Here is a 22,501-nt window from a genome sequence, read left to right on the forward strand (position 1 = left end):
CTAACACACAAGTCCGTGTGTCAAGTAGTGTCTATTAGGTGCTCATATCCTGTTTTAATGGGACGAAAGATTGATGCTCACTGGACAGCAGGCTTTTAATGCATTATTGAGCTACGCCCAGCAGCACAGCTTTACTGGGAGTGAATGGAGAGTGGGTGGGGGCGTTCTGCACAGAAAAACAAAATAAAACCAACATCTTGACGTATATTGGACAGTGTGCTCTTCGTTTGTCCTGCCTTGATACACGGCTTCTCCTTATGACGACTGGTGCTTATCCGTAGAGAGGTGGAACCTCTGCACCAACTGCCCATCAGTAAGTCAGGACTGACATCTCAAACGTTAACCGATAGTATCAGCACCAGTCAGAATCATTTGGAGCCTGCAGTAATGGTGTAATTTGTAAATATTGTTAAAAAAAAAAACCTAAGTATAAATCTGAGTATTTACTTTCATTTCTGAAATGCGTTGTTGATAAATCTAGCAAGCTTCCTTACAATCTTCAGTGAGCAGCTCAGCTGCTTTTTGCATTGAAATGGTAGATACGGTTAATATTGACCCGATTGTAAAAAAGTCTTTTGATGCTCATACTTATGAGGAGAAAAATAAATAAGATGGCAGACCCATGCCCAATTCAAAAAGCACATTTTAAAATAAACTTCCTTTGAGCCATCTGGGTACAGTAAGATTGATTGGCTGTGTTTATTATTAGTTTTAAACTCCAAACCCCTGTGAATGAGCGACATTGTTTACAACAAGCACACAGATAACAAACCTACTGCTTATGTTACATACAAGAGAAAATTATGCTTCCCCTATTTTAATAACTACAAGCCATCACTGGCGTGTGTGTAGCTTCTCCCACTGACAGACACACACGCGCCTAAACTCTCAATATCATTACTTTATCATCTGATCAGTCATCAACGTCCAGTGAAAACTGGTGAAAGAATAACACAACAGTTATTATATTTACAACCAATATATTTATCTTATACACAACAGTATATTTCTCTCTCTCTCTCTCTCTCTCTCACACACACACACACACACACACAGTGTTTATGCAGCACGGACACCGAAGAAAGGCAGTGCTCTGACGAATGAGTCGAGTCTGTTGGAGAACAGTTCACTCTGTAGAGTTCCTCCCAGCTCACACAGTGGGTTCTTCACTATACACTCCACATAGACCTGCACGTGCGCGCACACACAGAGTATTATGAGTTGTATAGGATTCGTTTCTGCACTGGCCAGACTCCTTGTTATTATTTGCATCATTCTGTTTTTTTTCCAGCTCACGTTACCACTCACACACACTCACCGTGCTATAGATTTGATGCAGGACATCTCTGCAGTTAGAAACACCCAGGTCTGTGTTCATCACCACTTTAATTCCTGTTGGAGTTTCATAGTAATGAAGTTTATAACGACTTGTCTGAAATGACACAAACCCATCCTTCCTGATGCACACATCAAGGTTAAGGAAATACACACACACACACACACACACACACACACGATGTTAAAGGATACATGTCGAGTGGAGACATCTTACTGACGAAGGAACGGATGGAGAACAGCATTCCATACATCAGCTTAAACTCCTAAAAACACACACACATACTAATAGATGTTACTCTGAATGTCTGAGTGTGTGTATGTGTGCCAGTGTGTGTGTGCACACGCGCTGACCTCCTCTTTAGAGATCCCTGCTTGTTTTTTGCGGTTCCACTCACTGTAGTGTAGGCAGGTTCCATTACGGTCAAATATGTACAGATTATACACAGTCATCTGCAAACACACACACAATGTTATTATGAACAATGACACCCAAACCATTATTTTTCTTGATACAAAAATCAAAGTTTAACTGGCTTTGACTAAACCTCCGGTCAATGTTGATCCTTACATAGACAGAGATGCCGTGTTGGCCTCTGGTTTGTACATCAGTGACGCCACCATATTGTTCCAGGAATGTTTTTGGTGTGAATGAATAAAAGTCAATGGTCGCTAAAACCCTGGACAGAAAATGATCAAAAATGCCAGACTCTTGTGCTGCATGGGGTTGTAAAAACCATCGACGGTAGAAACACGTTGTACTGAAATAATCTTTTACACGTAAAACAGAATCATTGTTTTTTGGTCTTTAATAATTACAATGTTATTTTGAGTGCAATTGTAACTCGGCCATGGCTGTAACCAGTCACAGAGTAAGTTAACATTACGCTAGTAACATTAGCTGTCGAACACTAATATCCTTCCAAGTTAATGGTGAAACTTTCAGAGTAACTCATTATAACTACTTTCTCATTACATAATGAAAGTAGACCTAAAAGTAAATGTAGAACATATATTATACTTATCGATTTACTGCAGTATTATTTTACCCATCAAGCTCGCACTAGGTGATGGTAGCCTTACTCAAATACTGTTTAAAAAAAATAAGGCAGTTTAGTGTCATGAATAGCAAACTGAGTCTCGTTTTAAATTTGGAGTTATACATCATTGTACTGGCTCAGGATTTAGCTACAACCCCGATTCCAAAAAAGTTGGGACAAAGTACAAATTGTAAATAAAAACGGCATGCAATGATGTGGAAGTTTCAAAATTCCATATTTTATTCAGAATAGAACAGAGATGACATATCAAATGTTTAAATTGAGAAAATGTATCATTTAAAGAGAAAAATTAGGTGATTTCAAATTTCATGACAACAACACATCTCAAAAAATTTGGGACAAGGCCATGTTTCCCACTGTGAGACATCCCCTTTTCTCTTTACAACAGTCTGTATTGGCCCTTTTCCACTACCCTTTTTCAGCTCACTTCAGCTCGCTTCAGCCCGACACGGCTCGCGTTTCGACTACCAAAAACCAGCATGACTCAGCTCGCTTCAGCCCTGCTTAGCCCCTAAAACTCGCACCGTTTTGGAGTGGGGCTGAAGCGAGCCAAACCGAGCCGAGTGAGGCTGGGGGCGTGAGCAGACACTCCCCTGTGCACTGATTGGTGAGGAGGAGTGTCCTCACATGCCCACACACGCCCCGCGAGCGCGCTGGGATCTGTAAACACCGTAAACCCGGAAGAAGGAGAATTACGAATTACGAGAATTTCTGAAGCCTTATGCGCCTCGCCTCATCTATACGCTCTTGCCAGTATCTGTCCGCATTGTCGGTGACAACAAGCCACAGCACCAAGACCAGCAACACTAACGACTCCATGTCCTCCATGTTTATTGTTTACTATTCGGGTCGTGAGACTACCGCTTAAAAGATCACTGATGTCACTGTTTGCGCTGCTTAACGACATCACCTGACGTCCACCCACTTTCGCTAACTCCACCCAATGTGTCCACCCACTTCCAGCCAGCACGGTTCAGCGCGGTTGTAGTCGAAATGCAACTCCAACAGCCCCGCTCAGCTCGACTCAGCATGGCATGGCTCAGCCCGACTCAGCCGCGTTTGTAGTGGAAAAGCGGCATAAACGTCTGGGGACTGAGGAGACAAGTTGCTCAAGTTTAGGGATAGGAATGTTAACCCATTCTTGTCTAATGTAGGATTCTAGTTGCTCAACTGTTTTAGGTCTTTTTTGTCGTATCTTCCGTTTTAAGATGTGCCAAATGTTTTCTATGGGTGAAAGATCTGGACTGCAGGCTGGCCAGTTCAGTACCCGGACCCTTCTTCTACGCAGCCATGATGCTGTAATTGATGCAGTATGTGGTTTGGCATTGTCATGTTGGAAAACGCAAGGTCTTCCCTGAAAGAGACGTCGTCTGGATGGGAGCATATGTTGCTCTAGAACCTGGATATACCTTTCAGTATTGATGGTGTCTTTCCAAATGTGCAAGCTGCCCATGCCACACGCACTAATGCAACCCCATACCATCAGAGATGCAGGCTTCTGAACTGAGCGCTGATAACAACTTGGGTCGTCCTTCTCCTCTTTAGTCCGAATGACACGGCGTCCCTGATTTCCATAAAGAACTTCAAATTTTGATTCGTCTGACCACAGAACAGTTTTCCACTTTGCCACAGTCCATTTTAAATGAGCCTTGGCCCAGAGAAGACGTCTGCGCTTCTGGATCGTGTTTAGATACGGCTTCTTCTTTGAACTATAGAGTTTTAGCTGGCAACGGCGGATGGCACGGTGAATTGTGTTCACAGATAATGTTCTCTGGAAATATTCCTGAGCCCATTTTGTGATTTCCAATACAGAAGCATGCCTGTATGTGATGCAGTGCCGTCTAAGAGCCCGAAGATCACGGGCACCCAGTATGGTTTTCCGGCCTTGACCCTTACGCACAGAGATTCATCCAGATTCTCTGAATCTTTTGATGATATTATGCACTGTAGATGATGATATGTTCAAACTCTTTGCAATTTTACACTGTCAAACTCCTTTCTGATATTGCTCCACTATTTGTCGGGGCAGAATTAGGGGGATTGGTGATCCTCTTCCCATCTTTACTTCTGAGAGCCGCTGCCACTCCAAGATGCTCTTTTTATACCCAGTCATGTTAATGACCTATTGCCAATTGACCTAATGAGTTGCAATTTGGTCCTCCAGCTGTTCCTTTTTTGTACCTTTAACTTTTCCAGCCTCTTATTGCCCCTGTCCCAACTTTTTTGAGATGTGTTGCTATCATGAAATTTCAAATGAGCCAATATTTGGCATGACATTTCAAAATGTCTCACTTTCGACATGTGATATGTTGTCTATGTTCTACTGTGAATACAATATCAGTTTTTGAGATTTGTAAATTATTGCATTCCGTTTTTATTTACAATTTGTACTTTGTCCCAACTTTTTTGGAATCGGGGTTGTATTTAGACGGGACAATGCGTATTAAATGAACACTGCATACATGAGATATGCAGTATAAATACACCGGAATTAGCAAAAATGCTAAATTCCATCACATGCAAACTCCACACAGAAAGGCCCTCGCTGGCCACGGGGCTCGAACCCGGACCTTCTTGCTGTAAGGTGACAGCGCTAACAACTACACCACCGTGCCACCCCCAAAATAAAACTTTTTGGCTTAAATGAGAAGCATTATGTTTGGAGAAAGGAAAATACTGCATTCCAGCATAAGAACCTTATCCCATCTGTGAAACATGGTGGTGGTAGTATCATGGTTTGGGCCTGTTTTGCTGCATCTGGGCCAGGACGGCTTGCCATCATTGATGGAACAATGAATTCTGAATTATACCACCAAATTCTAAAGGAAAATGTCAGGATATCTGTCCATGAACTGAATCTCAAGAGAAGGTGGGCCATGCAGCAAGACAACGACCCTAAGCACACAAGTCGTTCTACCAAAGAATGGTTAAAGAAGAATAAAGTTAATGTTTTGGAATGGCCAAGTCAAAGTCCTGACTTCAATCCAATCGCAATGTTGTGGAAGGACCTGAAGCGAGCAGTTCATGTGAGGAAACCCACCAACATCCCAGAGTTGAAGCTGTTCTGTACGGAGGAATGGGTTAAAATTCCTCCAAGCCGGTGTGCAGGACTGATCAACAGTTACCGGAAACGTTTAGTTGCAGTTATTGCTGCACAAGGGGGTCACACCAGATACTGAAAGCAAAGGTTCACATACTTTTGCCACTCACAGATATGTAATATTGGATCATTTTCCTCAATAAATAAATAAATAATCAAGTATAATATTTTTGTCTCATTTGTTTAACTGGGCTCTCTTTATCTACTTTTAGGACTTGTGTGAAAATCTGATGATGTTTTAGGTCATATTTATGCAGAAATATAGAAAATTCTAAAGGGCTCACAAACTTTCAAGCACCACTGTAGTTGGCATTATTTCCATGGACTTTAGATTACCGGATACCTCCTTTTTATTTTATTGAGCTGTCAAAATATTAGTGATATTTAAAGGCATCTTTCTAGGAAAGTGGTCACACCTTCTCTGATCATTTTCCTTTTATGTAGAACAATTGACCAAAATTAACTGGATTCTTCAACATTGAAAGCAGCACAAATTTGTTCCTATTTGTCACAGAAAGAAAATTTAAACAGAACTCTAAAGTTTACTTCAAGTCCTTTTCAGGGGTACCATTTGATAGGCACATTTTGTGGCACATATCTAATTAAAGCCATTTATTTAAAAAAAGAAGAAGAAACAAATAAAATAAATAACCGCTGAGTGAAACGTCATGAGCTTACATAACAGCGATAAAACTAATTTATATGGCTGCTTATTTCAGGGCTTGCGTGCATTAAAGCAACAAAACACATATTTACCTTGGATTTAGCTTTTAGCAGTTTACTGAACACTTCCGTCCTCCTGCATCAGGGTCCTTCATTAATGTCTAACATTCACCACCGCCTGTAGAAACACCATATTGTACCGTAATATATGAAACCTCCGATATAAAAAGTAAAACCAGAAAATTAACTACAATATTCGAACCGTTTCAACAGTTACTTATTATTATTATTAGTATTATCTTGTCCAAAACATATTTAATCCCTCAGATTTTTGTAACAGGCATAGAACTAGACACCTCTTCCCTTGTTGAGGACCCTAACAAGTCACTATCGTTAAAGCGCATGCGCTACTCTTAGTTCAGTTCTAATGTATGAGTGTTCGAAAATTGTTTTGGTGTTTTCTCAGAATGGTTCCTACAGAGGAGCAAGAGTTAAGCTTAAACAAGAGCCACTAAAGCTCTCAAAATATTCACAAAATGTCAGAAAACCAAAACAATTTTGTTTTTTTATTTCCTTTTCCTTTATTTAAATTGAATTTTCTGAAAGAAAGAAGAATAAAAAGCAAACTTTGATATACGCTCACAGTCCACTTTAATAGGGACACCTGCTGCAGTTATCCAATCAGCCAGTCATGTGGAAGCAGAATAATACACAAAATCATGCAGATACAGGTCAAGAGCTGCAGTTAATGTTCACATCAAACATCAGAATGAGGAAAAAGTGTGATCTTTGTGACTTTGAGCATGGTATGGTTGTTGGTGCCAGCAAAACTAGTTGAGAACAGACTTTACACAGACTGGTACAAAAAAAAAAAAACAACAACAACAACACCATCCTGTGTGTGGCAGTTCTGCAGGTTGAAACACCTTATTCATAAGAGAATTTTGAGGAGAGTGACCAGACTGGTCTGAGCTGACAGAAGTTCAAGTTCAAGTCAAGTTCAAGTCAGCTTTAATGTCAGTTTCTTCATATGCACAGGTCATACAAGGAAATTGAAATTACGTTTCTCTCTATCCCATGTAAAGACATAGACAAACATAGAACTGACATTAACAAGACAAACATTAAAGCGCAAGACAGGACCAATAACAGTGTAACAAGCAATAAGTAATAATAAAGTAATGATTAAAAAAATATATTGAAACATGGGCGGCACGGTGGTGTAGTGGTTAGCGCTGTCGCCTCACAGCAAGAAGATCCGGGTTCGAGCCCCGTGGCCGGCGAGGGCCTTTCTGTGCGGAGTTTGCATGTTCTCCCCGTGTCCGCGTGGGTTTCCTCCGGGTGCTCCGGGTTTCCCCCACAGTCCAAAGACATGCAGGTTAGGTTAGCTGGTGACTCTAAATTGACCGTAGGTGTGAGTGTGAATGGTTGTCTGTGTCTATGTGTCAGCCCTGTGATGACCTGGCGACTTGTCCAGGGTGTACCCCGCCTTTCGCCCGTAGTCAGCTGGGATAGGCTCCAGCTTGCCTGCGACCCTGTAGAAGGATAAAGCGGCTAGAGATAATGAGATGAGATGAGATGAGATGAGATATATTGAAACATTTAACATTTAGAAAAATAACCTAGGCTAAAGACAGGAAGATTAGAACAAGACTAGTATACAGTACAGCACAGTCCAGGGCAGTCCAGTTGAGGTTATCACAGTAGCAGCATTATGTAGAATAATGTGTTAAATAATAATGTGTAGCAGCATTCAGAAGCAGCATATGGTAAGTTGTTATCTCATAATCACTCTTTACAACCAGGGTGAGCAAAAAAGCCTCTCAGCATGTACAGCATGTTCCTATTAAAGTGGCTGGAGAATGTATGTAGTTATGGTCCAATATGGTATGACCTCAACTCTATTTAATTGCTAGTCTCCTCTTATTTCCATTTTTAAACTTATTTTTTAACATCAATTCTATCATGTTCTTTTTAAATTAGACTTTTGAAAATTAAAAGATTAATTAGAGATGTCATGGGTGTGTGAATACAGAACTGATGTTAAGAGACTTTACCAGTCAGTATAGGCATGTTGGGGGGATTAACTGTAAAGCCCCCTCCCCCATGTGCCTCACAGATGAAAGATACATCGCATGGATGCACTGGGACGCATCATCAGTGATGTAACCTGGAGTCATCGGGTGTTTCAGGTCTTTCAACATCATACACCCTCTCCCAGGCAACCCAGCCAGGGTTGATCAAACCCCAGCTTGCGTACCAGCAGCATTCGTCCACGGATCCGCCCTCTTAATCCAAAGCCACTTTGTGGCTTTTTCTGCGGCTTCTGCTGCATTCTTCGTGGCTTTTTTCTTTGCCTGCCCTGTGATACCCAGCATTGTAAATCCCCTGCAGAGGGACCGCCCTGCAAAGCCTCGGCAACCCACTTCCACTGGCTTACATTGGACCCGCCAGCCTTGCCTCTGGCATATGTCCACAAGCTCCTGGTACCTGGTGCGCTTTCTCTCGTTGGCCTTGTCCACACACTCTTCCCAGGGTACAGTTAATTCCAGCATGACCAGTTGCTTGGTGGATCTTGAGACAATGATTATGTCTGGCCACAGACACGATGGTACTATCTGGGCTGGGAACTTAAGCTGCTTGTCAAGGTACACTTCCAAATGCAAGTCGCTGGCAGTGGTGAGGAGGCCAACCTTTGGTCCTGAATGTGGGTGCGGCTTCTCACCGGCTCTCACAAAGACAATCCTCTTGGACTGGTGGTGGCCCTTGTTGTTGTGGCCCTTGTTGTTACACTGTCTGCAATTGCCTTAAGGACCTGGTCATGGCGTCAACGGTAGCGACCATCTCCCAGGGCTTTTGGACAACTGCTGAGGAGATGTTCCAAGGAACCTCTTTCACAGCATTGAGGGCAGGTAGGTGTTTCGCTCTTGCCCCAGACATGGAGGTTTGCTGGACTTGGTAAGGTGTCATATACAGAATACAGAACTGATGTTAAGAGACTTTACCAGTCAGTATGGGCATGTTGTGGGGATTAACTGTAAAGCCCCCTCCCCCAAACAAATGTGCCTCACTAATGTAATCTTTCAAATATTTTGTATAATTTGTTATTCAAAAATTGAAACACAATTGTTCCAGTGAACCTGAAAAAGATTATATTCTGTCTTAATGTTGATTGTTTTTACTGTTAAACAAATTGAACAATCACCACAAACAACATAGAATTACAACAGATACACCTTCACAATGGAGCATCTGTTGTAACTGGAAGTGTTAATGCAGAGACTTGGCATTCAGTGCACTCAGTGAACTGGAAGCCTACATTTTTAATTTCTGTGCCATACAATCTATAAAGTAGGGATGCTTAGCTTTTATCACAGTTCATGTGGGATATGGATAAGCTGCAACAGTAAGTACTTAAGTTAAAAAGCCTGCCTAATAGATTGATTTGTGGCAGTGACGGTTTTAGCTTGTATGGTGCCCTGGATGATCCCTGCAATGCCCCCCCCCATAAACAAACAAACAAACAAACAAACAAATAAATAAATCACCATTCTGCATTAGCTGTCATTTTTATTCTGAAATTTAGAGATTATATATGAACAATATCCAGGACATTGAGTAACACATTTTCCAGGATCTAACCCTAAATCATTGAATTGTTTTGATGCATTTGGGTACTTTTTGTTTGTGAATGTGTCGATATAATAAAAAGAAAATCACACGTTGGCTTGAAGATACTAAGTATTGTACTTCTTCCCACTCCTTTTTCGAACATTGTGCAGTGTATTGTAATGTCTTAGCTCTTTGTTATTTTATTTATTCTTTTTTTGTCACTTTCTCGTTTTCTTTCTTTTGTATGTACAAATAGTTACATACATTTTTATACATGTTCAAAATGTTCGAAATAAATAAATAATTAAAATAATAATAATTAAAAAAAAGTTTATCTTCTCATTTTGAAAAACTCTCATTTTTCATACGAAATACATCATGGATTTGAGTCACATATTTAAATAATATTGGCTGGCGTTGAGTGGTATATTGAAAACGAGTTCAATATCATGCTAGCTGAATGGAATATATCTGCTATATCACGAAAAAAAGCCAGTCAATATTTATTATTATTATTATTATTATACATACACATTCGATGGAACAAACCTGGTGGTTATGTTTGTTTACAAATGATCACAGTCGTTCACTAATGTGGAAGTTTTACGTGTAATATGTATCTTATGGCATTTTCAATTCACTGCGACAGTTTACTGCAGGCGGCACCAGCGAACAAAAAAAATGCTTCTGCGCATGTGCAGCAGAAATCTACTATTATATCATATCCACTACGTAATACACGTAGGATAAGCGATATGATAAGAATATTGCATGCTATCAAACCAAATAAATGAAACCCACTAGAAGGGAATAGAATACATATATGTTATTTACCAGCTGGGAGGTCCGTATGGTGAAATACCGTGACCAAGGTCTTGAAAGTACTGACCGAGTTCACGGTATTTCACCATATACGGACCAACCTTAAGCTGGTAAATAATATATTAATTTTTTTCTTTACCAAATTCTAACAGAAAACGAGAGAGCCCAAAAGGGAAAACCGAGCCGAGCCAAGCCGCCATTTTGAATCCTCATTCACGGCTGTAATGCAAATGGCTTCCTCCTCGGTATACAAGTGCACTTCCATGGCAGGAAAAAAGAAACTACATTTTGCCGCCTGTGTAGTCCCCTATTTATACAAAATTGAGTCACTCAGGATTCAGCCATGTTTTTGTTCGGCGTTAGCAAGTTAGAGGTTTTTAGCTTTCTCCTGAAATGTTTTATTTCTTTTTCCTCAGGGGAGTAAAACTCGCTTTCGCTGTGAACACTGTTGTTATCGCTATCCATGCTGTAAAATTAATGCTATTCTCCTGAGAAATGCTGGCAAAAATTTATAAGATTTTTGATAATCTTATAAATAAATTTTATTTAAAAAAAAGATAAATGTTGACAAAAAATGTTACTATGTTTGTTGTTGTGAATGAGCGAGTCGACTGGGGTCTGTACCGTAGGATACAGACCCACTTGCCAGCCAATCAGAGCACAGGATTTGATGGAAACCGCACCGTGAAAAAAATAAATGTTTTTATTCCCTCGATAAAAGTGTTCTGTATGTATAATAATTTCCAAACATTCTTTTGATTAACTTGCATAATTTTTTGTGTGGATGTGTCTATATAATAAATAGAACATTACACGGTGGCGCGAACATATGAAGTTTATCTTCTCATATTGAAAATATTTCACTCTTTCACTTTGCTCACTCCTGAAATATACATTCACCACGTGAAAATAAACTTCATATCTTCGCGCCACCAATATCCTCAACATCCTATCTCTCTCTCTCTCTCTCTCTCTCTCTCTCTCTGTGTACAGTGGTGGTTGAAAGTTTGTAAACCCCTTTAGAATTTTCTGTATTTCTGCATAAATATGAGCTAAAACATCATCAGATTTTCACACAAGTCCTCAAAGTAGATAAAGAGAACCCAGTTAAACAAATGAGGGAAAAATATTATACTGGGTAATTTATTTATTGAGGAAAATGATCCAATATTACATATCTGTGAGTGGCAAAAGTATGTGAACCTTTGCTTTCAGTATCTGGTGTGACCCCCTTGTGCAGCAATAACTGCAACTAAACGTTTCCGGTAACTGTTGATCAGTCCTGCACACCAGCTTGGAGGAATTTTAGCCTATTCCTCCATACAGAACCGCTTCAACTCTGGGATGTTGGTGGGTTTCCTCACATGAACTGCTCGCTTCAGGTCCTTCCACAACATTTAGATTGGATTAAGGTCAGGACTTTGATTTGGCCATTCCAAAACATTAACTTTATTCTTCTTTAACCATTCTTTGGTAGAACGACTTGTGTGCTAAGGGTCGTTGCCTTGCTGCATGGCCCACCTTCTCTTGAGATTCAGTTCATGGACAGATGTTCTGACATTTTCCTTTTGAATTTGCTGGTGTAATTCAGAATTCATTGTTCCATCAATGATGGCAAGCCATCCTGGCCCAGATGCAGCAAAACAGGCCCAAACCATGATACTACCACCACCATGTTTCACAGATGGGATAAGGTTCTTATGCTGGAATGCAGTGTTTTCCTTTCTCCAAACATAACACTTCTCATTTAAACCAAAAAGTTCTATTTTGGTCTCATCTATCCACAAAACATTTTTCCAACAGCCTTCTGCCTTGTCCACGTGATCTTTAACAAACTGTAGATGAGCAGCAATGTTCTTTTTGGAGAGCAGTGGCTTTCTCTTTGCAACCCTGCCATGCACACCATTGTTGTTCAGTGTTCTGATGGTGGACTCATGAACATTAACATTAGCCAATGTGAGAGAGGCCTTCAGTTGCTTAGAAGTTACCCTGGGGTCCTTTGCGACCTCTCCGACTATTACACGCCTTGCTCTTGGAGTGATCTTTGTTGATCGACCACTCCTGGGGAGAGTCACAATGGTCTTGAATTTCCTCCATTTGTACACAGTCTGTCTGACTGTGGATTGGTGGAGTCCAAACTCTTTAAAGATGGTTTTGTAACCTTTTCCAGCCTGATGAGCATCAACAACGCTTTTTCTGAGGTCCTCAGAAATCTCCTTTGTTTGTGCCATGATACACTTCCACGAACATGTGTTGTGAAGATCAGACTTTGATAGATCCCTGTTCTTTAAATAAAACAGGGTGCTCACTCACACCTGATTGTCATCCCATTGATTGAAAACACCTGACTCTAACTTCACCTTCAAATTAACTGCTAATCCTAGAGGTTCACATACTTTTGCCACTCACAGGTCTGTAATATTGGATCATTTTCCTCAATAAATAAATGACCAAGTATAATATTTTTGTCTCATTTGTTTAACTGGGTTCTCTTTATCTACTTTTAGGACTTGTGTGAAAATCTGTTGATGTTTTAGGTCATATTTATGCAGAAATATAGAAAATTTTAAAGGGTTCACAAAATTTCAAGCACCACTGTATAATATACATACCTTTAAGATGTCACCTCAATGAAAATAATATTCAATAATTTGCTAATTAGATTGTAATCTTTTTGCTGCACATTATCATGATGAAAGTGTGTGAAATTATATCTGATGTTATATAAGTTAGTTGGACAGAAATCAGAATATTGTCACCTGTGTATAATAGCATAGCAAGCAACATAGCAACTGAGGCTATCAAATATGTGTTATTCTAACTAGCCTATTTCATTACATGCATACTATTATATTCATAAAGAGAGGACATAACTGCATACCTTTATCTTTTGCATGTTTCTCTTCTGACTTTATTAATTGCATTAGTCCTTTCCAAAATTCGAGGTAATACAGTCCCCCCCACTCCCACTACCTTGGGCTTCCGGTGAGGAGAATCAACTCTCATTTGCGATTGTTTATTAGCCTACTGTTAAAGAAAAGTTATCTTGCTTGATAACGAGAGAAGGTTTTAACATAAACAAGTCTTGTGTGGTAACAGTTATGCTCACAAGTAATGTCTCTTTTGAAGCCGCCAATCCTTAATTTTCTTGATTATTAGCTGGATATACAAAAACTATTCTGTGCCAACAGCTCTGTGAAAGGCCGTTCTGATGAGAATATGTTGCCTGTACAATTCATGATTTATTACTCGTGCTTGGAGTTTTGGATTATCAGAGTTTAAATGTTTTCAGAGAGGAGAGAGAGATACTGATGGCAGGCCAAAAGGAGCAGGTCTGATGGAGGTTACACTTTATAAGTTATGCTCTTTCTGATTGAACTAATCTGTTGCAGTGTAAATGAACAACATTCTTAGGACCAGTAACTTGCCTAAGAAAGGAGATATTCTTGGTTGCAAAGCTTTTGCTCTGTGACTGCTGTAAGCTGATGGATAACATTTATATCAGTAGATTCATGCTAAATAAAAATTATGATGAAGTCTACTGTAGGGCCCTATGCTCTTTACTTTAAAAGTAATGACAAAGAGACATGCTAAGGTTAATTTTTATCCACAATGGGGAAGCATGCCTTGAGCCTCCCCAGTGATGGCTCAGCCCATCCATCCATTCATTATCCGTAGCCGCTTATCCTGTTCTACAAGGTCGCAGGCAAGCTGGAGCCTATCCCAGCTGACTATGGCTGAGAGGTGGGGTACACCCTGGACAAGTTGCCAGGTCAGTGCAGGGTTGTCACACAGAGACAAACAACCATTCACACCTACGGTCAATTTAGAGCCACCAGTTAACCTAACCTGCATGTCTTTGGACTGTGGGGGAAACCGGAGCACCTGAGGAAACCCACACAGACACGGGGAGAACATGCAAACTCCACACAGAAAGGCCCTCGCCAGCAGCTGGGCTCGAACCCAGGACATTCTTGCTGTGAGGCAACAGTACTAACCACTACACCACCGTGCGGCCCGATGGCTCAGCCCCTACGATAAATGTCTAGTGATGTTCCTGCCACTCAGTGTGGAGTAAAAAAAGAGAGGGGTTTTTTTTCCAGGAGAAAGTGTAAATAAACAATTTTTTACCAATTACAGAGGCTCCCTCATGTTTAATTTGCCAAGTGTGCAGATGTGAAGATCAGTGAGGTGGATTTACAGCTCCTTTTGCATGCTGATTTTGCTATTGCCTGTTCGCAGCGCATTTTCATTAGCAATGTCAATAAAATTATATTAAAATCTCACCACACCAAGTTTTTTCCACAAGTTGAAGTTATAAAATATGTCTTCTTTGTGTCTCAGCCATTTGAATCAAATTAGTATGTGTAATTTCATTCACTTATTTCAGCAGATTATGGCATCAGTAAAGTCATTGTTATGTAAATAGGCTACTGCCCTGAGAATATAAAAGGTTATAGAATCAGTTTGTCTACCATGATATAGAACATTCAGTGTCTCATGCAATTTTACATGATAAAATGTAACTAATATATAAGATGTATTTTTTAAAATAAAATTCAATTAACAGCTTACAAGAATTCAAGAATTAGGAAAAGGTTTTTGTTCTTATTGTTCAGTCATTTTTAAAGTAACAGTTACAGAATTAAATAGGGACATACATGAAATTTCTCATCAGAAAGAAGCAAAAGTGACTACTTCTATAAAAACACTTGACAAGCAAAACTCAGAAAAGTGTAATTCTCACCAAAGTAACAAAATTAGAAAACATTTTTAAAAAAATTATTATTATTGCAGTACACATTGTTGAATCAGTTGTGAGGACCTCATTCGAGTCTTTACCACTGGCTCAGGTCTGTCCATTGTAGGTGGAGCCAGAAAGACCACACCCTTCTTTCATGCTAATTAGAGATCCCCAGACTCCCTTTTCTCCTTCTCTCATGTCCCACTCACCCACCAGCCACTCTGTCTCTCCTTTCCTGTCCTCCATCACACTCCCTCTCTTCTCCCTGAGGATCAAGCTGTACCGTGTCTTTTCTCTCTCCGCTCCTCTCTCCTTTCTCCCTTTGTCTCTCTCTGTCAACCCCCAGCAGTTCTCCTCCACCTCCTTCCATCCTTCTATCTCTTCCTCTTGGCTTATCATCCTGTATAAAGTTTTCCTGAACACTTCCTCCCTGTCTTTGGTTTCCGTCTCTTGCTCTCTGTGCAGAGTCACTGCCGGCAGCAGGTCTATTTTAGACACAACATCAGTTCCTCTTTTCATTTCTTCATCCTCATTCCTCGTTCCCAATCTTCTCTCATTCACTTCACCATCCTCATCTCCTTTTGAGATGAACAGCACAGAACGGAACACTGGTTGAGTTTCTTGTATCATCTCCAGGGGTAAAAACAGCACTCTCTCATCTTCAGTTCTGTCCACTGTCAGTGACTCATCTGCTGTGAATTGGTATGCCCTCAGGATCACTCCTTGGCCACTGTGCGCTTGCCTTTTAATTGGTCGGTAAAGTGTGATGTAAATGATGATGAGCCAGAGGAAGAGCATGCAGGAGAAAAGGGCAGAGAAAATACACATTAGCAAAACAGTGATAAATAACCACCAGCACCACGGCACTGAGCGCTGGCCACCACCATATGCTGATAAAATCTCTCCTGCTGGCTGTCTCCCCATGGTAACTAAGTTAATAGTTGTTGGGTTATTGGTTGTTAGTGTAGTTGGAATAGGAGCAGCATTGGACTCAGCAGGCTTTGGTGTAGTTGGTTGAATGGTTGTTTGTTTAGTTGTAGTTTTTTCAGTGGTTGTTGGTGTAGAAGTTGTTGGTGTTGTTGGATCAGTGGTTGTTGGTATAGAAGTTGTTGGTGTTGTTGGATCAGTGGTTGTTGGTGTAGAAGTTGTTGGTGTTGTTGGATCAGTGGTTGTTGGTATAGAAGTTGGTGTTGTTGGATCAGTGGTTGTTGGTGTAGAAGTTGCTGGTGTTGTTGGATCAGTGGTTGTTGGTGTAGAAGTTGTTGGTGTTGTTGGATCAGTGGTTGTTGGTGTTGGTTGAACAGTTGTTGGTGTAGTACTTGATTTAGTAGTTGTTGGTATAGTGCTTATTGGTGTAGTTGTTTCAATGCTTGTTGGTGTTATAGTTGGAATAGAAGTAGTACTAGACACAACAGTGTTTGGTGCAGTTGGTTGAATGGTTGTTGGTGTCATTATTGGGATAACTCTTGTTATGACCTTCGGTTGGATGATGATTGCAGTCACTGCTGTGGTTGGTGCACTCGTTAGTGGAGTTGTGTGAGGGATGGGGTGTTGTGAGCTGGTATCTGAATTGCAGTAGTCATCCTCTGTCAGGTCTATTATAGCTCGTCCTTTAAGTGTGGATGGAGAAGAACACGTCACACTCTCAGGTTTATTCTCGGTGGTGGAGGGTTTACTGTGTACGTAAATGTTATGACTCTGATCGTCCAGGTACTGTTGCAGGTAACCCACCTGGCAAGTGCAAACCCAGTTATTTTCAGAAAGGAAGACATATGGTAGCTCAGGTTTTGAAGCAAAAAATTTGTCAGGAAGGTGCTGGATATTATTTCCTTGCAGGTTAAAATGCTTCAGGTAGGTGGAGGAAATGTACTTCAACAGGTCGGAGGGCAGGATGTACAGCTTGTTATGTGAAAGGTCAATGACCTCTAGTATTCGTAGGTTACTGAAGGTCGCACTGTCAAGGGACCTGATGGCATTTCCATCCAAATAGACCTCCGTAAGAGAGGGGGTGGACTTAAATATAGCCCTGCCCAAACCAGTCAGCGTGTTATTAGACAACCACAACACACGCAGGTTCTCCAACACAGGACCTAGGGAGACCAGGTGGAATTATGAATTACAATATTTACACAACTTATATGTATGTTAATCTGCTCTGGAATAAACAATGACCTAACAGATGTAAGTCTTCAGAAATGGGTATCTGGTTATTTAGCACAAATGTCTTTTCGCACAAGTATTTTAGCACAAATCTAAAGTCTTTTAGCACAAGTTCTAAAGTCTCTTAGCAAAACTCTATGTTCTTTAGCACAACTTTGGATTATGGTCACATCTTGCATTTAGAAGTCACAGCAATTATCTAAAATGTAAATAGCTCAGTAAAATAATTGAAATAGCTGTACACAGTTTTCCTTTCTTTCGACCTTTTCTCTTTTGTAAAAAAAATGTAAATAAAGAACAAACAAAAAGCTTTCTTTAAATTCTTATCTTGAAAATTTCGCTTGACTTTTCATTCTTTATCAAATTAGCAAATTGTAAATAATACATATGATATAATTTAAGCTTAGCACTTTAATAAAGACAAAACAAACCTGGAAGTTGGCTATAGCGGTGTACTGTGTCAGGGTACATGCTGTGTTAAATAATTTGGAGGGAGGATTGGTGACTAACATATGGGTTACATCAAACATGGCGGTTTCAAGATGGCGGAGTGGGGAAATACAATCGCTCGTTTTCAATCGGAATCTCGGCAACTTTCATAAAACAAGTGTTGCCAGGCAAAACAAACCTCGCCCGGCAGCACTTATTTTATACCTATATGTTGATAATGGTAATATTTCTCAATCATCATCTGTCAGGTTATAGTCCTATGAAAATGCATGACCTTGAGTTTGACCTTTCAAGGTAACTCAAGGTCAGAGATTATGGTGCCAAATGAAAGGCCATATGGGAGTTCCTATATGCTCATAATAGTAAACATCTGTCTATTGGCAACCATTTTTGAGTTATAATGGAAAATATGTTATTTTGACCGAAAGGTTGAGCTTTCCAGTGACCTTGACCTTCACCTTGACCCGATTACCCCCAAAATTTAATCAGGTAATCTACTGCCCACCTACCCTGAAAATTTGAAGTCAATCGGTGCAACCATCAAGACTCTAGATTGTTAACAGACAGACCACACTAATTACAATACCGTTGACTCCGTCATGGGCGAGGTAAAAATCCATCAAACATCTTTAAACATGATCAGTAAGTATTCATAATAAAGATTGTGTTCTTGGATATTGTGCAAAAGAACTTAGAGTTGTGCTAAGAGACTTTAGAACTTGGGCTAAAAGACTTTAGATTTGTGCTTAAAGATTTGTGTTAAAAGACTTTTTTGCTAAATAACCGTAAACCTTCAGAATATATCTTATTGGTCAGAGCTTTGAGGACATGACTTTGTTTCTCTTTAAAATACATTCAATAAAAAGAAAGAGTTCAGGAAACACAGATGTAGTTCATGTTCAGGTGTATGTTTGACTGACTGTTGAAATACATGGCTTAATACTCATTTACTTCAGGATGGCCACTTTCTTGGCCACTTACCTGATTGGTCAATGGTGCTGATCAGGTTTTGGCTCAGGTCCAACTCATGCAGTTGTGTGAAGATGGTGTATGTGGCCCAGGATAGAGAGACAAATGCATTCTGAGAGAGAACAAGTGTCTGGGTTTTAAGATCTATCCCATCAGGCACTGTGGTGAGACCCTGATTCACACAGCTCACACGAAGGCGGTGGTCTTTGTCTCTGTCACTGTGGCAACCACTGCTGGTTGTCACCATGGAGTGTTGAGAAACGAGGAAGAAGAGGATGAGGAGCATGCTGATGAGAAAAATGTATACAGTACAACAACAAAATGGTAAATATTCAGAATTTTAACAGTTAAAATAAATAAATAAATAAATAAATAATAACTAAAAAGGCTCCCACACTCACTCATCACTTTGTAACACTTTTGTTGTATTAAGTAATTTCTGTATTATTATCCATCCATTATCCGTAGCCGCTTATCCTGCGCAGGGTTGCGGGTAAGCTGGAGCCTATCCCAGCTGACTATGGGCGAGAGGCGGGGTACACCCTGGACAAGTTGCTAGGTCATCGCAGGGCTGACACACAGAGACAAACGACCATTCACACTCACATTCACACCTACGCTCAATTTAGCACGCGGAGGAAACCTACGCAGACACAGGGAGAACATGCAAACTCCACACAGAAAGGGGGCTCAAACCCAGAACCTTCTTGCTGTGAGGCGACAGCACTCACCACTACACCACCGTGCCACATGTATTATTCTCATTCTCATTATCTCTAGCCGCTTTATCCTGTTCTACAGGGTCGCAGGCAAGCTGGAGCCTATCCCAGCTGACTATGGGCGAGAGGCAGGGTACACCCTGGACAAGTCACCAGGTCATCACAGGGCTGACACATAGACACAGACAACCATTCACACTCACATTCACACCTACGGTCAATTTAGAGTCACCAGTTAACCTAACCTGCATGTCTTTGGACTGTGGGGGAAACTGGAGCACCCGGAGGAAACCCACGCGGACACGGGGAGAACATGCAAACTCCGCACAGAAAGGCTCTCGCTGGCCACGGGGCTCGAACCCGGACCTTCTTGCTGTGAGGCGACAGCGCTAACCACTACACCACCGTGCCGCCCACATGTATTATTATTATTAATAATAATAATAATAATAATATCATCATGGAACAGCTTTGTAAAGCTCTTACCTGAAAGTTGTGTTTCTCCTGCTGAGACGACACACACACTGAGCTTCACTTCTCACACTCCAATATTTAACAGCACTTTATCATGAACCACCACATTTCCTTTCATGGGAACAATGAGCTGTGTGTGTGTGTGTGTGTGTGTGTGTGTGTGTGTGTGTGTGTGTGTGTGTACAGTTTAAGTGCATGTGTTGTAATAAACTTGTGTGTGCACTAAGATGAGAGAGCCTTAGAACACACACTCATCATTTGCAGTGTAATGTTTCAATGTATAAATATATTATTCCCCCATATTGCTGAATTCTGGTTTGTGATTGATCAGAAGGTGTTGATTAATCTTCTATAACAGCAGCTCTGACAGTAGTGCAGCTGCAAATCACAGGTTTATATTAATGCCTTTGTCCTAAAATGCTATCGTTTCTACAGTAACAGCTAATTCACAGGGACTTGTACAGTGGACACTTCACATAAACTGATTGAAAAAATTGTTGACATGGCGAAGTTTATGTACCTTATGAACTTTCTTGTCTAGAAGTTCAGCACTTCATGTACCTGACTTTTGCATTCATTGTACGTCGCTCTGGATAAGAGCATCTACTAAATGCCATGTAATGTAATGTAACGTGTGGAAGGAGTCTCCAGGGTCAGCGCTTTGTAACAAGGGAGGCTGGTCGAGGGAACAACTGTTTACAGTTGCTATAACATAAGTGATTGTACCTTTGTGTTTTTCTATGTGTGGGTTTAAAGGATATATGCAGAACCTCATCTCATCTCATTATCTGTAGCCGCTTTATCCTGTTCTACAGGGTCGCAGGCAAGCTGGAGCCTATCCCAGCTGACTACGGGCGAAAGGCGGGGTACACCCTGGACAAGTCGCCAGGTCATCACAGGGCTGACACATAGACACAGACAACCATTCACACTCACATTCACACCTACGCTCAATTTAGAGTCACCAGTTAACCTAACCTGCATGTCTTTGGACTGTGGGGGAAACCGGAGCACCCGGAGGAAACCCACGCAGACACGGGGAGAACATGCAAACTCCACACAGAAAGGCCCTCGCCGGTCACGGGGCTCGAACCCAGGACCTTCTTGCTGTGAGGCGACAGCGCTAACCACTACACCACCGTGCCGCCTATGCAGAACCTTTATTTTTAAATACATTTCTGAGTGGATAGTATCTCCATCCTTGACTCTTGTATGCTGCATAAATGGGAATTAAAAAATATAAATTTTTGAGAGTTAAAATCGACTGCAAAGTTGGCATTCGAGCTGCTCTGCTGAGCCAGCCAGCCCTGAGTGCGTGACGTCACAGCGATAACCGGTTTTAAGGCCGAGGCCTTTTACAGCTATAGACCAAAGTCATATAAATAAAAATTTATGGTGAAAGTAAGAAATTCCATTACTGACTTGCTCAACTAAGACTGATTTGACTTCACTGATTGTGGGTTGACTCTCATTAAAACAGGATAGGTGTTATAACTTATGCAATATACATGTACATGCATGCATTTTCACTGATAAAACATAAAAGGCTAAATAATCAGATGAACTGAGACAATCACATTCTTAATCAATTTAAATAATCTTATACCGGTAACTTAAATACACAATACAAGTTACATGTATTAATCTAAATGCAGGTAAACAATGTGTTGTTTTTGTTGTTTTGTATCCAAATGAGAGTCGGAGCTTACCCGTCTGTGTTCTCGCTTCTTGAAGGCCGATCTTGTCACCAATTGTTTTGAAACAATCTGACTTTCAGTTGTTTGTTCGGTTCTCCATTCATTTGCTTCTTCCACATAAGGGTGAGATATTGCTGCTGAGGCAAGCATATCCAGCGGAGAAATCAGATGGCTGGTTCACTCATTCTCCATTTTGTCCATACTGAGTACTCCACCATTACTACTCGGCTCAGGTAATTATTAAAACCCGGGACGGGACGTCACCGGTTTTAGCAACAACCGCGGGTAGGTCACTGCCTGAGCAATAATATGTCATGTCCTGTTCTGTCCCAACAACCCTCAGCTCATGTCCCAGGAGAACTGGTGCAACTGAACTTACCTTCCTTTTTAAAAAATAATAAAATAAAATACAATACTTTCCTTTTCTTGTAGTTTTCTTTAATTGTTGATATTGCACCTGTTATGGGTGGCACGGTGGTGTAGTGGTTAGCACAGTCGCCTCACAGCAAGAAGGTTCTGGGTTCGAACCCAGCGGCCGGCGAGGGCCTTTCTGTGTGGAGTTTGCATGTTCTCCTTGTGTCTGCATGGGTTTCCTCCGGGTGCTCCGGTTTCCCCCCACAGTCCAAAGACATGCAGTTAGGTTAATATGGGATGGGCTGGGGTGCCCTTGAGTGAGGCACCTAACTCCCGACTGC

General features: G+C 40.9%; 2 protein-coding genes across 2 annotated transcripts; both read right to left on the reverse strand.

Moving 5' to 3' along the window:
* Positions 1 to 675: 675 nt before the first annotated feature.
* On the reverse strand, positions 676 to 6,356 carry trappc1 (trafficking protein particle complex subunit 1). Its single transcript, XM_060936866.1, has 5 exons — positions 6,253 to 6,356; positions 1,690 to 1,788; positions 1,531 to 1,601; positions 1,319 to 1,457; positions 676 to 1,188 (listed from the first exon to the last, which is right to left on the reverse strand). Exons 2-5 carry the CDS (start codon positions 1,786 to 1,788, stop codon positions 1,060 to 1,062), a joined length of 438 nt encoding a protein of 145 aa, XP_060792849.1. The 5' UTR covers positions 6,253 to 6,356; the 3' UTR covers positions 676 to 1,059.
* An 8,856-nt stretch (positions 6,357 to 15,212) lies between these two features.
* On the reverse strand, positions 15,213 to 20,215 carry LOC132896146 (platelet glycoprotein Ib alpha chain). The gene is made up of 3 exons (XM_060936867.1): positions 20,122 to 20,215; positions 18,929 to 19,203; positions 15,213 to 17,427 (listed from the first exon to the last, which is right to left on the reverse strand). The coding sequence occupies exons 2-3, from the start codon at positions 19,200 to 19,202 to the stop codon at positions 15,443 to 15,445; spliced, it is 2,259 nt and encodes a 752-aa protein (XP_060792850.1). The 5' UTR covers position 19,203; positions 20,122 to 20,215; the 3' UTR covers positions 15,213 to 15,442.
* Between the last annotated feature and the right edge of the window lie 2,286 nt (positions 20,216 to 22,501).

This window comes from Neoarius graeffei, chromosome 13, assembly GCF_027579695.1.
Source record: "Neoarius graeffei isolate fNeoGra1 chromosome 13, fNeoGra1.pri, whole genome shotgun sequence".
NCBI classification, from domain to species: Eukaryota; Metazoa; Chordata; class Actinopteri; order Siluriformes; family Ariidae; genus Neoarius; species Neoarius graeffei.

What these genes read in the sequence shown, in the direction of transcription:
- trappc1 (XM_060936866.1), bottom strand. Translation starts at nt 1,788, where the DNA reads ATGACTGTGTATAATCTGTACATATTTGACCGTAATGGAACCTGCCTA. An exon ending in AAGATGTCTCCACTCGACAT is followed by an intron (nt 1,458 to 1,530) that starts GTATCCTTTAAC and finishes TGTGTGCATCAG; the next exon opens with GAAGGATGGGTTTGTGTCAT. An exon ending in TGCATCAAATCTATAGCACG is followed by an intron (nt 1,189 to 1,318) that starts GTGAGTGTGTGT and finishes GCGCACGTGCAG; the next exon opens with GTCTATGTGGAGTGTATAGT.
- LOC132896146 (XM_060936867.1), bottom strand. Translation starts at nt 19,202, where the DNA reads ATGCTCCTCATCCTCTTCTTCCTCGTTTCTCAACACTCCATGGTGACA. An exon ending in CAGCACCATTGACCAATCAG is followed by an intron (nt 17,428 to 18,928) that starts GTAAGTGGCCAA and finishes TGGTCTCCCTAG; the next exon opens with GTCCTGTGTTGGAGAACCTG.